The sequence below is a fragment of the Sphaeramia orbicularis genome, chromosome 3 (genome assembly GCF_902148855.1).
Source record: "Sphaeramia orbicularis chromosome 3, fSphaOr1.1, whole genome shotgun sequence".
Classification (NCBI taxonomy): domain Eukaryota; kingdom Metazoa; phylum Chordata; class Actinopteri; order Kurtiformes; family Apogonidae; genus Sphaeramia; species Sphaeramia orbicularis.
Window position 1 is genome coordinate 30,389,134 of NC_043959.1, and position 14,620 is coordinate 30,403,753.

A 14,620-nucleotide genomic window follows, 5' to 3' on the forward strand; every position below is an offset into this window, starting at 1 on the left:
GGGGTGTGAAGGGGATTTTAAGCAATATAGTAAAAAATGCTCCAGGAAAACATCTCGCACCCCACCTTTAATGGTTCCACAGTGTTATCACAGTAAATGCATCGTCATGTCATTTCCATTTTGGTTCAGAAGCTCTCTAATGCACGGTTGTATTTCACCAGTAAAAACGACACCAGGTCCATTTGTAACCGTTGCAGAGCCTCCATTCCGATAAACATGCACAAACATTTAGCCACACGGCATGCAATTAAACAGCACGAATGTAACATCTTTATTTGGCTGCTTAGCGACGATAGTGGTGGAGGCGGAGCTTACAGCAAAGTATCACAGCCGGTAACATTAAACTCCTCCGGGTTCTATCGATACTGTTAATGGGTCCGATCAAAAGAAAGTGAACATCAACATGAAAAAGTAAATTTGCACACATCATTTATCAAGTGGGCGCATTTTTTTAGCCAGAGATCTGTATTTGATGGAACTGTTATCCTTTTTAAGATTCTACTAGTAGAAAAAAAGTTTTATCGATTGTACTTTTTACACCGTAGCCATAGCTTGAATTTGACGCTAAAAATTATATCTAAAAAATGTGAAAATGTATTCAGTCTGATCATGATTATATAGATGATTGTTAAGTTTCAAGTGTTAGATTTTCATTATTTTGTGAATATTATTGATATTTATGAGTTTGAACATTTGTGAGTTGCTTATAAGGCCCTGTCCACGTGTTACCACAAAAATACCAATTATTAATTTTCAACTTACTTATAATTCAGATATTTGAGTTAGACTTTCAGGAAGTAACGATCTTTTGATACATTTTGGGTGATGCATACAATAGTAAAGAGTCGTCCACGTGTTGCTATGGCAACCTGTCCATGTATTACCACAATTTCATGGCAATAAAACAGAGACTTTTCAATATTTTACTCCAAAATGTATTTCCAGCATAGTTGGACATAACATCTAAAAGGTTTTGTCCTACTTGATATCGATTTCTGTCGAGAACCGCATGTTTTGAATGTTTGCTTAAAGCTTAAAAAATCGATATCTGTTTCAAGTCCACGTGTTACCGAGCAGTAATTTGACATTTTTCACCTAAAAATCTCTCCAAATTTTGTCAGATATAATGTTAAAGTGCTTATAAATACCTACTCAACTATATATAATACATGCATGTATAAGTTACTCTGCTTGCATGACAAGAGACTGTTGAACATGAAATGTGTCCATGTGTTATCGCTTGATTGGATCGCCGTTTCACTGTGTTAACCTTCTTTTACTATTATTTATGAATAATCTTCATGTTCTAGAATTACATTTAGATGACAACGAGGCTCAGAGGCTGCAGCAAGTGGCTCTCCCACTCCTTTAACTACCTCTTTATAACCCTCTATGAGTTTTGTTTGAATCTGACACATTTGATATTAAAGAGTTAATGCAAACACAGCCATTTGTACTTTAGTTTATTCCCTAATCCCATGAGAATCACTGATAGAATCGATAAGTGATAGTGATAATGGAACTGGAATCTCTAAATTCTCACATGTCCTTTTGCTCTCTTCACTTGTCTCCCGTGTCCGTCCTGCAGGGATTTCGATGCCAATCTTTACCTGTGTGAGGAGGCCTTTGGTCTTCTGCCCCTCGACACTCTGGAGCGTCTGGGGGGGACCCTGATGCTCTACCCCTACATCCTCACTCTGCTGCTGCTCAGCTGCATGTTTACAGTGGCCGTGTTACAGAACCTGAGGTGAGTGACGGGTTGACAGGAAGTATGGAGGGAAGCGTGGGCCGCGGCGAAACCATCAAGTTTTTTTTTTTATGGGTATGCGTCACAATCCAGGACATTTCAATATTTATTTCTGCACTCTTAGACATTTCATTTCTATTCAGTATCAAACATTTGTCAAATATGTCAAACATTTTATAGTATAAAATTGCCGGCTTTATTTATTTATTTATTTTTACCCTAAGGCTGTGTACTTCAAGGTAATGTGTGTAGGATTAGAGTGATTTATTTAAAGAAATTTAATACAATATTCATAATTATGTTTTCATTAGTGACCCATCACCTGAAAATTAGAATGAACTGTTCATATCTATGGTGGGAGTCAGAACTAATCGACAACATCCACCATGTTTCTGCAGCAGTCTAGAACAGACACACCAAAAACATGCTTTTTTTAGTGCTTTTTCGTGTTTTTAACGTGCACACATTTGCGACGGTGAGTGAGATAAGACTAACTACTACCTACCACTATATCCTATACTAGTTTTAACATTTGGTGTTTTTTCCACTTTCTGTGTCTGCAGTTGTTTGCCTCATGCAATACTTTGCTTGATGAGGAATTATCATATTTAATACAGAAATTAATATCAGTAATCTATATTAATTTGAACAATAGGGATTGGAAATTAGAGTCATTATATCTGAGGAAACTAAATTAATAGAATTCGAATATAGGGTTAAATCAATAAGGAAGCCAGATAAATAGTAATGATGACTTATAGAGAAGGGGTGGAAATAAGTCTTGAACTTCCTCCTACTCATTTTTGATGAATGAAGGCATCATGTATTGAACAGTTTCTTTTCCTCAGAGTGCAGTGTTTGACTTTTTTCTCATTCGGTTGTCAGATTTTTTTCTTACGGGGGGCTGTGGCGCCTTCTCTCACTGGGGTCCGCTCCTTTCTGGTGGGTGGGGGTCCCAGTTGGCCCTCTCCCACTAGTTGGGATGCGGGGCTATGTTGCTGGTGCCTGGTTGCCGGGGTCGGCGGCTGCCTCCTGGTGCGAATGGCTCCCTGAGACAGCGCCTCCTCTTTTACTTTTACATTTTTGTTCTGGTCTACCCGTGCTCAGTCAGTCTTCTTAAGTATGTGTGAGCTTGTGGGTTTGCATACATGTGTGTGTGTGTGTGTGTGTGTGTGCAGGTGAGTGGGTGGGTGTGGGTGGGGGGCGGTACTGATTTTTAAACTGATATGTAAAGCACTTTGTGCTACAGTTTTTAATGTATGAAAAGTGCTATATAAATAAAGATTATTATCATTATTATTATTATTATTATTATTATTATTATTATTTACATGTTTGAATGCATGCTCTAACCAGTTCCTTCATTTACACCATTTGTTAAAGTTAGCAAAATTATGTCAACATTGTTAAACAATAGCAAGTCTTGAACAAGCTGCACATAATTATATGGAATTATCATTTTTTAACATAATCACTATTTATGTGGTGTTTAGCCAAAAAAAAATGAGCTTATGTATTACAGCCACATTAGTAGACACATGTGTTACCAGTTCTTTAGACAAACGAACAGACGGTCCCAAACTTTGCTTTTAAGACTGAATAAACAAAACTAAGAGGCAGGTTTTTAATAGAGTCACTTCTTAAGTGTTTGGAAATTGTCCTAGTTTGAAAATGACTTCAATTGTGGAACAGAGTGACAGCCCAGTTTGGCTCTTTTTCAGCTACTATTTAGTTTTTTAATCCTCACACTGTGCAGTAAAGAATGAGCTGGTGTGCATTCTTATTAGGGCAGGTTGTTGGATAGACGGGGGATAATGCGAGTGAACAGTAAAAGTTTCAGCCATGCAGTCGGAACTTGCGGGAGGACATTAGGATGACCATCAGGCAGCAGAAACCGAGTCACAGCGGCAGCCTTGCCACCGCCTCACATCACTGCACAGTTCAGAAATCGCACTGTTGCTTCATGCCCCGAAAAGCAGAATATTCTACCGGCTGCCTCTCAAAGCGTCATTTGCCTGTGGTGCAAGGTGAGGGGCTGCATTGAACTAATCACATTAGCATATCAACTCGCCCTCTGCTGTTGGAGGTCTGGAATACTAACCTCATAGAACAAAAGGCTATTTGCCAATTCAGGAATTAATTTAATCCAGTTTACCCCACTTCACGTAGAAGGAAGAGGCAGATTGGATTTGTATTCAAATGGAAGCCAGTGTCTGTCTGACTCGGAGCGGGAGGCCAGACCATGGGAGTGACATCATTGCCCTCGGGCCTTCCTGTGTTTGTCTGTGTGCTGACTCCTGCAGACAGAAACAGTCGTGGGTGTGCATCATTGCGTGTCCGTTTGTGCACAAACAGCTAATGAAATCTGAATAATCTGTATAATATTAATTCCACCCACCAACCCTTCTGCCTCTCCTCTCAACCGTCTGCCTGTTATGTTTTATGTATCACCGTTGTCTTTTGTCTCGTTGTCTTTTGTTGTTTCTCAGCAGGCCTAAAGGAGTTTCGGCGGACGAGAGGAAAGGTGCGTCAGAGGGCAGAGCGGTAGCGTTTCGACCAGATGTAGCATACAATCTTTTGCACTCGCTCTTCTTCGGTCTTCTCGCTTTTAGCACCATGAGGTGAGCTCCTATATATTCGGATGTAATTGCTGGTTTGTGCGCTCGCATATACCGGAATTTGCATTGATTGTAAATTATTCAAGATGAGGGCCCTCCAGATGTTCTTTTGCTCTTGTAGGCTTGATTTTGTGTGCATTTGAGAAGATGCAGAAATCTAAGGGCCTCTTAGATGGCAGAGTGTCTGAATAGTCCACTTAAGTCTTGATCAGCTCTTCACACCAAGCACCATCTTGCGCTGTTTAGTCCCTTGCATTGCAGACAGAGACTATAGAGTTCAACATTGTACATGTTGGACATTCTGACCAAATTTAAGACCTTCCTGACTCACTATTTGCTGTTCTTTATGGTAATTTGAGCATTATTTGTTGATAGAAACCCTTCATTATCTTCAACAACACTTATCCCTTTATAGGGCACTCATTGAAATACTCTGAAGTTCAAAATTTCAACCTTAGTGTGTTATTTGAGGACATAACCAGACTTCATTATTTTGTGAAGTTAAAAAAAGATAGATTGTTATGTAAATGAAGTTACCATATTTGGTTCCTTGCCCATAAGTGGCAAAAAAATAATTCCAAACCGTATATGTAAAAAATACAAGAAAAACACATGTAATGTGAAAGAAACGTGTGTTTTACAACATTAGAACATCACTTTTATAAGACACATTTTAACACATTATCACTTTGAATATCCTTACTTTATTAGTGGTACTACATTGGTACAATGTTACTACATTAGTACCATTACTTCATGGTACCTAACAAAGCAGTTACACTCACTGTTCATGCAGAGGTGGACTGTCATGGAAGTTTTTCTAGCACACTAGACACAAATTGAAGCAAAACACAAAAGTCACTGAATTGGGGTTAAAGTAGATATATTGTTACATATGTAAGAAAAACAAGCCTGACACACTGCAAAAATCTAAATCTTACGAAGTGTATTTTTCTTATTTTTAGTCAAAATATCTCATTCACACTTAAAATAAGACATAATCACCTAAAGAGTAACTTTTCAGTGAGATATAAGAACTTATTTTTAGACAATAGATCTCGAAAATCTTTTTTCAAGAAATCTTACCAAGATAATTTTTACATGTTCCATTGGCAGATTTTTTTTGCTTGGATTAAGAAAAAAAAAACCTTGAATTAAGCAAAAAAAATCTGCCAATGGAAAAAGTGAAAACTATCTTGGTAAAATTTCTTGAAATAACATTTTTAAGCTCTATTGTCTAAAAATAAGTTCTTATATCTCACTGAAAAGTTATTCTTCAGGTGATTTTGTCTTATTTTAAGTGTGATGAGATATTTTGACGAGAAATGAATAAAATACACTTGGTAAGATTTAGATTTTTGCGGTGCATGTTCACAGCAGGTGGTCATACATCATGTCACGTTCAAAATGAGAACACTGGAGATTCCAATATATCCCACTTTCTTCGTCAGGACCTTACAGACCCTGTAGACCACATTGGACCTGAGATTGTCGCCTCACTGTAACTGCTGCCGTCACTGTCTTGTAATGTGTGTGGAAATTACCAAAAATAGTCACTTGCCCGATAAAGGGTTAAAGTACATTTGTGTCATTATTTGTACATACACACAAAACTTCCAGCTCAAGTGACCCTGACTTAAGCATGTATGCACCTAGACAGAAACTATGACATTTTAGAGTCATGGGGAGTTGGAAGCAGTGCATGCGAAGTAAGTATCTGCTGAACCTGGGGCTATTTTACTTAGTTTTGGCACAGCATCTACATATATCAGCCAGGGATGCTGCTCTATAAATTATGTCCAAAGATTTCAACCCACAACAGATAGCTTCAGATGAGCACATAGAAGAGGATGTCAGCATACATGGAGCGTTCAGCTGTATGAGTCAGGGTTAATAAATCTGCTCTTCATCAGTATTGTTAAAAATATTTTCGGCATCACTATACATTCCTTCCACTCATCCTCGCGGTGATTTGACATGCAGCTCTTTTACTTTGTCCGTTTATAAGTTTATATAAATGCCCAGCAGATTTTCTCCTCCCTTTTCTTTGTAATTCATTTTATTTCAGCATACTACTGCAAAATCCAAATGTATTGTCTTCTCCTTTACAAATTCTTCACTTCTATATTCTGCTTCTGTCTCTCTGGTGCATTGCTGACATGTATAAAAGCTCCAGCCAGTTTCCCTGGTTCACCTAACAGCATCTGTTGGCAGAATCCCACTGTGGACCAGCTCCATTTGCTAAGGCAGTGTGCAGTTTTAGATGGTACACCCTAGCTGTGGGACTGAGGCGCCTCTACCTCCAAACAGAAACATCTTTCTAGGGCCTGTGTTTTATATCCTGCCACGTGTCACTTATGGGGTGGCCATGGCTCAGGAGGTAGAGTGGGTCGTCCAATAACCGTAGGGTTGGCGGTTTGAACTCCGCTCTGTCCTCAGTCCGTTACGTCCTGGGGCGAGACACTTCATCCACTTCACTCACACTGGTGTATGAATGTGTATGAATGTTCGGTCGTGGTCGGAGGGGCACTTTGGCTCGAATTGTCAACCATGCTCCGTCAGTGTGGCTACAAATGTAGTTTACCACCACCAGAGTGTGAATGTGAGAGTGAATGAATAATGGATCAATAATGTAAAGTGTTTTGGGTGCCTTGAAAAGCGCTATAGAAATCTAATCCATTATTATTATTATTATTATTATTATTATTATTATTATTATTATTATTATTATTATTATTATTACTTGTCCTTAATTTACAGAAATGTCGCAGCACTATGAATCAGCAGCTTTAAATCTTTAAACCCTAACCCCTAAAGGGTCCCTCTGGAATTTTTTTTTCTTATTTTGACTATAAATGGTTAGAAATTATGCTGTGAGTGAGTCTTTTCGCCCATTTTTCCAGAGCACTTAGAACTTTCAAAATCAAGCAGTCATTTACAATTCATTGCATTTTTTAATTCTGCTAAAATAGCTTTGTCTCCAGCTTCTATTACAAGCGTGAGTGAAATTACTGTAATGACCAAATAAAGCCTATAAAGCGCAAAGCCTCAGGTTTCAGAAACCGTTGGAGTTTTTCCAATTGCACAAACAGTGACAGAGTTACAGCCATCCAAACTGCATATACACAGGGTGTGTCAGCGACGACACATGAGGTTTTAAAGGGTTAACTATTGTTTACCTTTATTGGTCACACCAGAACTATGACCACAAAATCCAAGGTGTTACTATATCATTAAGGAAGCATAAGTAATGTGTTATGTTGTATAAATGTGAAATGGGGGTGGGATTTAATAAGTTTTCTTCTTCCAACTCCTCTTTGAGCAGTACATATTGAATTTATTTTGTTATTAGTAGTGTACATGTCAATTGCTATTTTGTCTTGATCACCTTTGTTATTACCTCCGCCAAGGAGGTTATGTTTTTGCCAGGGTTTGTTTGTTTGTCTGTCTGTCTGTTTGTTTGTCTGTCCGTTAGTGTGCAACATAACTCAAAAAGTTATGGACAGATTTGGATGAAATTTTCAGGGTTTGTTGGAAATGGGATGAGGAAGAAATGATTAAATTTTGGTGGTGATCGGGGGTGGGGGGGCCCACGGGGGGGGGCCACTGATCAGCCTTGGCGGAGGTCTGCGCTTTCCGAGTGCTTCTAGTTTATTAATGTATTTGCTTGGATATTAGTTCCTTGTACACAAAAAATGTTAATTTTTTTCTTCTGCTCAAAACAAATCAATGAATGAATGAAAATATGGACCAGGGGCGTCAAACTCATTTTAGTTCAGGGGCCACAAATGGTCAAATTTGATCTCAAGGGGGCCATACCAGTGAAATAATAGCATAATAATGTATAAATAAAAGCTCCAAATTTTTCTCTTTGTTTTAGCACAAAAAAAAAGTAAATGTTTTACCAATATTATGTCTCAGATTTTCATTTAAACATGTACATCACAATTTACAGATCACAGTGGATCTAAAAAGGCACAAAACATTTAGTAAAAAGCATAATATTGTTTGAAATTCCACTTATTATTAAGTTGTACATGGTTGTTTTAGGTTATTCACATTTTTGTGAAAAGATAGTTGTGAATTGTAAACATTTTCAGAATGTAATTTTGCTTTTGTCAAACTAAAGCAATGAGAAAAATTTGGAGTTGTCATTATCTATATTACAAAAGCCAAGTGTGCGTGCACGCGTGTATGTGTGTCTCCGGATTCACACAAAATTTGGAAAGAGCTGACTGCTGCAGTTTGGCATACGTATGTATTTTTGGTAAAGGAACAGACTAGCGAAAACAGCAAGTTGATAGGACCAATATTTTGGGAGATATTAGTAATTTTGGAATACAATAGCCTTGCAATCACATTGCTATGCCCAGAATTCTTTGGCGGTGACTGCTGGACAAATGCAGTACAGCATGCATGAATACACAACAGCATAAAAACTACCACATCTAGAACCCGTGGATCTGCTAGTTTATATAATATTATGCTATTATTTTACTGGTCTGATCCACTTGAGATTGAAATTATTTGGGTGGCTCCTGAAGTACAATTATGTTGGCATCCTTGACTATTAATATCTGCAGCGTAATTTTTCCATTTCACAACTTCATCCCGTGGGCCGGATTTGACCTTTTCGCCGGCCGGTTTTGCATGTTTGACACCCCTGATATAGACATACCATGTCAACAACTGATACCTCAATATCTCTGTTTGTGGCAAATAGTCTGTTTTCACATCTTTTCTATTATTTGTTATGATATATTTTTTTTAATACTCTTTATTTTAATGTTTTAAATCACTTTTACAGTGCAGTAACAACACAAAAAAAAGGGAAACACACACAATACAAGGTGGGATGTTGTTCCTTATACATTCGACTGCTTTTCCGTACTCAATCTGATATCAAGAATTTCTGTCCTTGAATATGATCCATTTCTCCCATCTTCGCTTAAGAGTTCCCATCTTAATCCTCAGTTGAAATGTTAATTTTCCATGGTATATATTTCCTCTATAATGTCCAGCCATTGTTGTGGTTGAAGAGGATCACTTTTTAACCAGTCCCTTGTGACTACCTTTTTGCAGGCAAGAATTATAATTTTCAATAAGTAAGTGTCTTCTCTTTTAATTATGTCATCAGGTATTAGACCAAGGTAGGTAGTCTGGGGGTCCAGTGGAATTTTATAATTTAAAATATTCTCCATTGTCTGAACAACATGGTTCCAAAACATTTGCATTTTTACACATGTCCAAAAGATATGCGAGTGGTTGGCATTAAACATCCTCTACCGCATTGCTGCTGTTTTCCCAATTGTTATTTGTTATAATATTTACCAAAAATCTTCAAAAAGGTGTGTTCTGTTGTATTGTTGGGGTATTTCATTTTCGATATAACCTCATATTGCCACAAATTAAACTTTAAAACAAAACTACCGGCTTAAATTAACAAAAGTAAACAGACAAATTCACAGCTTTCATGATTTGAGGTTGAAGTTTTTCATGAATTATAAATGCTAAATTGCTCGTAGGTGGTTGTTTGGATAGTTTTCTATCAATTAAGATTCATACAGGTGGACCCTGGTGCTTTTATCATTAGCATATTCCTCTGATCTGGTAATATCTCTGTGTGTTTGTTTTATTTATCAACCTATTTGTGAATCACATTACGTTCTGTAGAACTTAAAATTTTAGGAACGCTGTGACTGTTCAGGCACCAGAGAAAACTGCCATCTTTAACCTTTATATGTGGTTTATTACAGTAATGTGTCCCTTTATAAGAAGATTCAGTACTCTGCCCATTATAGTTCACTGTATATGTCTTTATTATTAAGTGTGTAATGCCAAACTGTTTTACATCCTGCGACATGTAGTTTTTCCTTTGTACATTTGTAATCTCAAGCACAATTACCCTCTCAGACTTGACTTCCAAATTTCATCTGCAATTGTGAAATGTTATTTATCCCTTGCATTGTTAATAACCTCCCAGGATGAGTGCATTTTTAAGCCGAAAACACAGGCTGCCATCCTTGACGTCTACGATTCATTATTGTGAAAGTATAATTGCATTTAGCTTTAGGGTTTCTTTGTCAGGATTGTCAAGAAAATCACAGATTACAGCCGGAATCATCACTTCTGTTTCCTTTATTAAAAGAAACCCGCAATTACTCAGTCAAAGGAGAAAAAAAGGCATTTTTTTTTTTTTTTTGCAGCTGAATAATTCATAACCACATGTAGAATGCAGGTTATTAGAGGTTCATGTAAATCGTCTGTATCGGGTTTATGACTAGTGCGGTTTAGTCAGTAGCTACAGGAGTAGTTTTGTGCATGTGATGACGGTGGATTTGATAGACAGTACAATTAATACAGTTCTGCACAGGCTGTTCAGAAATGACAGCGTCGACTGAATTCACACAAAACGAAGAGCAATCATACAGCTTTTAATACACGGCAGCAGTCAGGTAATGCGGGAAAACTGACACATTTGATTTTAGCACGTTCTCCATCTTGCTGATGAAGAGCCAAAGGCCAAAAGTGCAGAGAGCCATTTTTTTCCTGTCAGACAGCTCCTTTGCATTAAAAGGTATTGAGATTAATTTCTGCGAGGCTGCATCACTTTGTGCCTCGTCTTTGTGCGCCTCTCTCTGTACTTGTCAACAATTCTTCTGCTCATTTCAGCCTCTTACTCTTCCCTCTGCTCTTCACTCCTCTCTGTTTAATCTTTCTTCTGTTTGATTCAGACTCTAATTCATGTGCTTTGGACCAGAACTTGGCCCAATGCTATCTTTAGATGCTGAAATAAAATGTAAGCACACTGCAGACCCTTTCAAGTTTTACTCTAAACTCTGCATTATATTGTTGTCTTGCAAAAAAACGAAACACACTTCTATCTGTGCCGGCCATACATATACACTGCCAAACATTTATTCTTTACTTTGCCTCATTGCAACAGTAAATTTATTGTGTAATAAATTTGAGTTGGTGCAATTTTTAATCTCTTTTCTATCACATTGCTCTTACTTTTCGCCCTCTCTTTGCAGGATGAAGTATATATGGACAGGCCATATGTGTGCAGTCGCCGCCTTTGGTGTGTGTGGGACGGAGCTGTGGACTCTGATTCTCAGCGCTCTCCGTTGCAACAATAAATTTCTGGTATGACCTCCCAGCGGCTGCATTTCCAGCTCCAAATATTGAGAGAAATTTAATGTGTATAGCTGGGTGTTTTCAGATTTCCTTACCCAAGTGTGGTATCTGTTACTGAAGGTACTAAAAGATTCTCAAAGGTGGGTGATATTTGACGTGTATCGATATGACTACCGGGGCTGATTTTGGCTTCTTTTAATAACACCATGTCCATGTTTTTTTTTTTTTTTACCAGATGCTATCACTGTCTTAAATATATCGCAGTCTAAAGTATGATACTGTTACTGGAGGATCTACTGGGTCTCACTAAAATGACAAGATAATTTTTTTAATAATCCAAAAATATAATGAGATCCGACACCTGAGCGTAGTGATAACCAGCGCTACATTCATCAGTTAGTGTCTAGCGAACATGACACTGTGAGATGCTGTAGATGCCGTAGATGGTAATGACGTGCTGGTTAGAAAAGCAAATGGAACACAGAGCTGCATTATGGCACAACACTGGCATGGTCTGAGTTATTGGAGCCTAACCCTCTCCTCTGAGCTGCTGATAACGTTGGCATCAAGGCCACTAGGTGTCAGTGTGGTCATAATGTGACAGCAGTATGGATCAGATAAGGAATGATACCAGTGAGCAATGCTGCTCCGTCTGCCTCTTATCTCTGTGTTATCTCATTCACGACTTGTCGTTATTTTTTTTTTCTTTTTCTTTTTTAGCTGTGTCTCTCACTTTGACGGCAGCTGATTCGATTATATCCTGTCATTTCATTAAAGCCGTTTTCTTTCTCTAACTTTGCAGTTAAGGCTTGTCAGATACGCAGTTCCACTAGTGATGATGGGTTGCCTGTATTATAAGGTATGCCATTTTCTTGCTGTTTATGTTCATCTCTGTATTGTCTGTCTCATTACAAAGCCAAGCCGGTTTGTACACACTGTGTGCGATGATCTGAGAAGAGTCAAATGACTGAAATGAAAGTTGCACAAGAAAATGAAAACAAGAAATTGGATCATAACAGGATGCCAAAAAGATTGGTTTTCTTTAATTTATTTCACCATTTGAGTAACCTAAATGCTTTTCATGCACACTGTTCTACTCAGTGCTGTAATGAGATGGTATTTAAAGGATATCAGTAAGTCTGGTATTCTGCTTTACAGTCATAACGTGCAGTGACGCTGAGTTTTAACCCCACCTGTGTCTCTGTTTCCCTCTAGTTCTGGCCTAAGCTGATGGAAGAGTTATCAGAACTGAGGGAGTTTTACGATCCTGACACCGTGGAGCTCATGACCTGGATTAGGTACAGAAACACACAAACAAACAAGCCCCCACACTCACACATACAGGGTATGCATCAAATTGAAGCAAATCTGATTAGCTTGTTTCCGCAGATCAAGTTTTACTTTGCCTGATGTCCTTGATTAGTTTGCGTGTGTGTGTGCGTCTGTGTGTGTGTGTGTGTATACACGTGTACGAGCGCTTGTTTGCGGGGGAGTCGGGCCGATGAGTGATGAGAGCCGATGGGGATCCATGAATAAGACATGGGGGTGCTGGAAAGGACCCAGCTGTTGGCAGAGCTCTAACCCACCTCGGGGTCTCTGCGGCCGGGCTTTCGATCAAGAGCATCAGCCTGATGGGATCTGAGATGGGGCTGTGATTTGGAATGGCTCCGTGCTGCGACTGCTGTGTGTGTTATTGTGTTTGCACATCTGTGTCTGTCTGTCAGTTTTTGCTCATCACGCTGCATGTAGTGCATTGGGTTTTCTTTTAGCTGTCTATGCTGCTCACTGTGTATTTATGGACAAACACATCACATGTTGTCCTCTTTTCCACACTCTGGTTGCAGTATTTACTGTTTTGTAGATGATATCAGTGGGACAACAGGTGTCACCTGAGCTGGTTGTGGACTTGAATTTATACAGATCAGAAATATGGTGAGACTGATAATGGGATGATGATTTAGCAGCATATAATTGACTTCTCAGTCAGTCTTAAAGGATGAACGGAGAGGAAAAAGACAAAAAGAAAAAGTGCACTCAACATCAGGTGATAAGTGAGAAAAACTCACATGGAATTCACATTTAGTTATAGAAATCACCTCAAACAGAGAACATGGGTTATGATCTCCCTCTACTTTCATATACACACACATCACACAAGTTCTGTTAGTTCATTACCCCGCCCTCCGAAGGGGAGGTAAGGGGTTTTGTTTTTGGTTCTGTTTGTTTGTTAACACTGTAGCAGCAAAATTATTGGTTCAGTTCATACCAACTTGGATTTATAGATTGCCAGTGACCCAGAATAGATGTCGTTACATTTTGGGAGAGGTAGGTCAAAGGTCAAATTTTTAATGATTTTTTTTCAAAAACTTCTCCTTTACTTATAATGGGTGAAATATGTGCGTAGGAATGTAACGATTACTGGTATAACAATAACCCGTGGTAAAATTCCTGACCGTTAGTATTATCGTTTAAATTCTAATTATTAAAACTGTGTTCGATTACTGCAGAAGCAGCGACACTCAAGGCACACATACACAGTTTGCAATATTTGGCCTCTGAAAACATGGTTTAAGGCAGCTGCACAGACAGCACTCCAGAGATCCAGGGATAGTGGGCTCCCGCTACCGGGTACGAGCCTATGGACCCAGTCTGTCCAGTCCGAGGATGCCTCTGTCCCATCATCTCTCTCTCTCGCTCTCTCTCTCTCTCTTTGTGACATTATGAATGATTTGATTTGGAAAATGGTCAAACAAGCTCCACTATGACCTGTCCAACTACTTTTTTTCCCACTCAAAAAACCACTCAGGAATCAATAGGAGAATTGATAAGGAATTGGATTGGTAAGCAGAATCAACAATGGCACTGATATTGATAAAATCTTATCAATTCCCACCCCTACTGCAGTTATCTCTTATGGCCATGAGGTGCCATCTTTCATTTGTATGTTTAATGTTTACATGTTAATATTTCAATGTTTCTGCCAACCGAAAATACATTGTGTGTGTTATTTTCTTTGGGTTTTTTTTTTCTAAATACAACTTGGTTAAATTATTTCACTGTGTGTATAAGTACTTTTTGAACATTTTGAGCACATTTCAACAATGCAGCTATAGTAATG

At 38.4% G+C, this 14,620-nt stretch overlaps 1 protein-coding gene across 2 annotated transcripts in view; it reads left to right on the plus strand.

Annotated features, from left to right (window-relative positions):
* Positions 1-14,620, plus strand: part of dpy19l3 (dpy-19 like C-mannosyltransferase 3) — a 102,331-nt gene that overhangs the window by 50,022 nt on the left and 37,689 nt on the right. Inside the window, exons 12-16 of one of the 2 annotated variants that reach the window (XM_030127048.1) lie at positions 1,589-1,747; positions 4,237-4,368; positions 11,400-11,511; positions 12,305-12,361; positions 12,718-12,800. In XM_030127048.1, coding sequence (XP_029982908.1) covers positions 1,589-1,747; positions 4,237-4,368; positions 11,400-11,511; positions 12,305-12,361; positions 12,718-12,800 — 543 coding nt within the window. The remainder of the gene's footprint in view (positions 1-1,588; positions 1,748-4,236; positions 4,369-11,399; positions 11,512-12,304; positions 12,362-12,717; positions 12,801-14,620) is intronic. The other variant, XM_030127056.1, reaches the window with a different exon arrangement.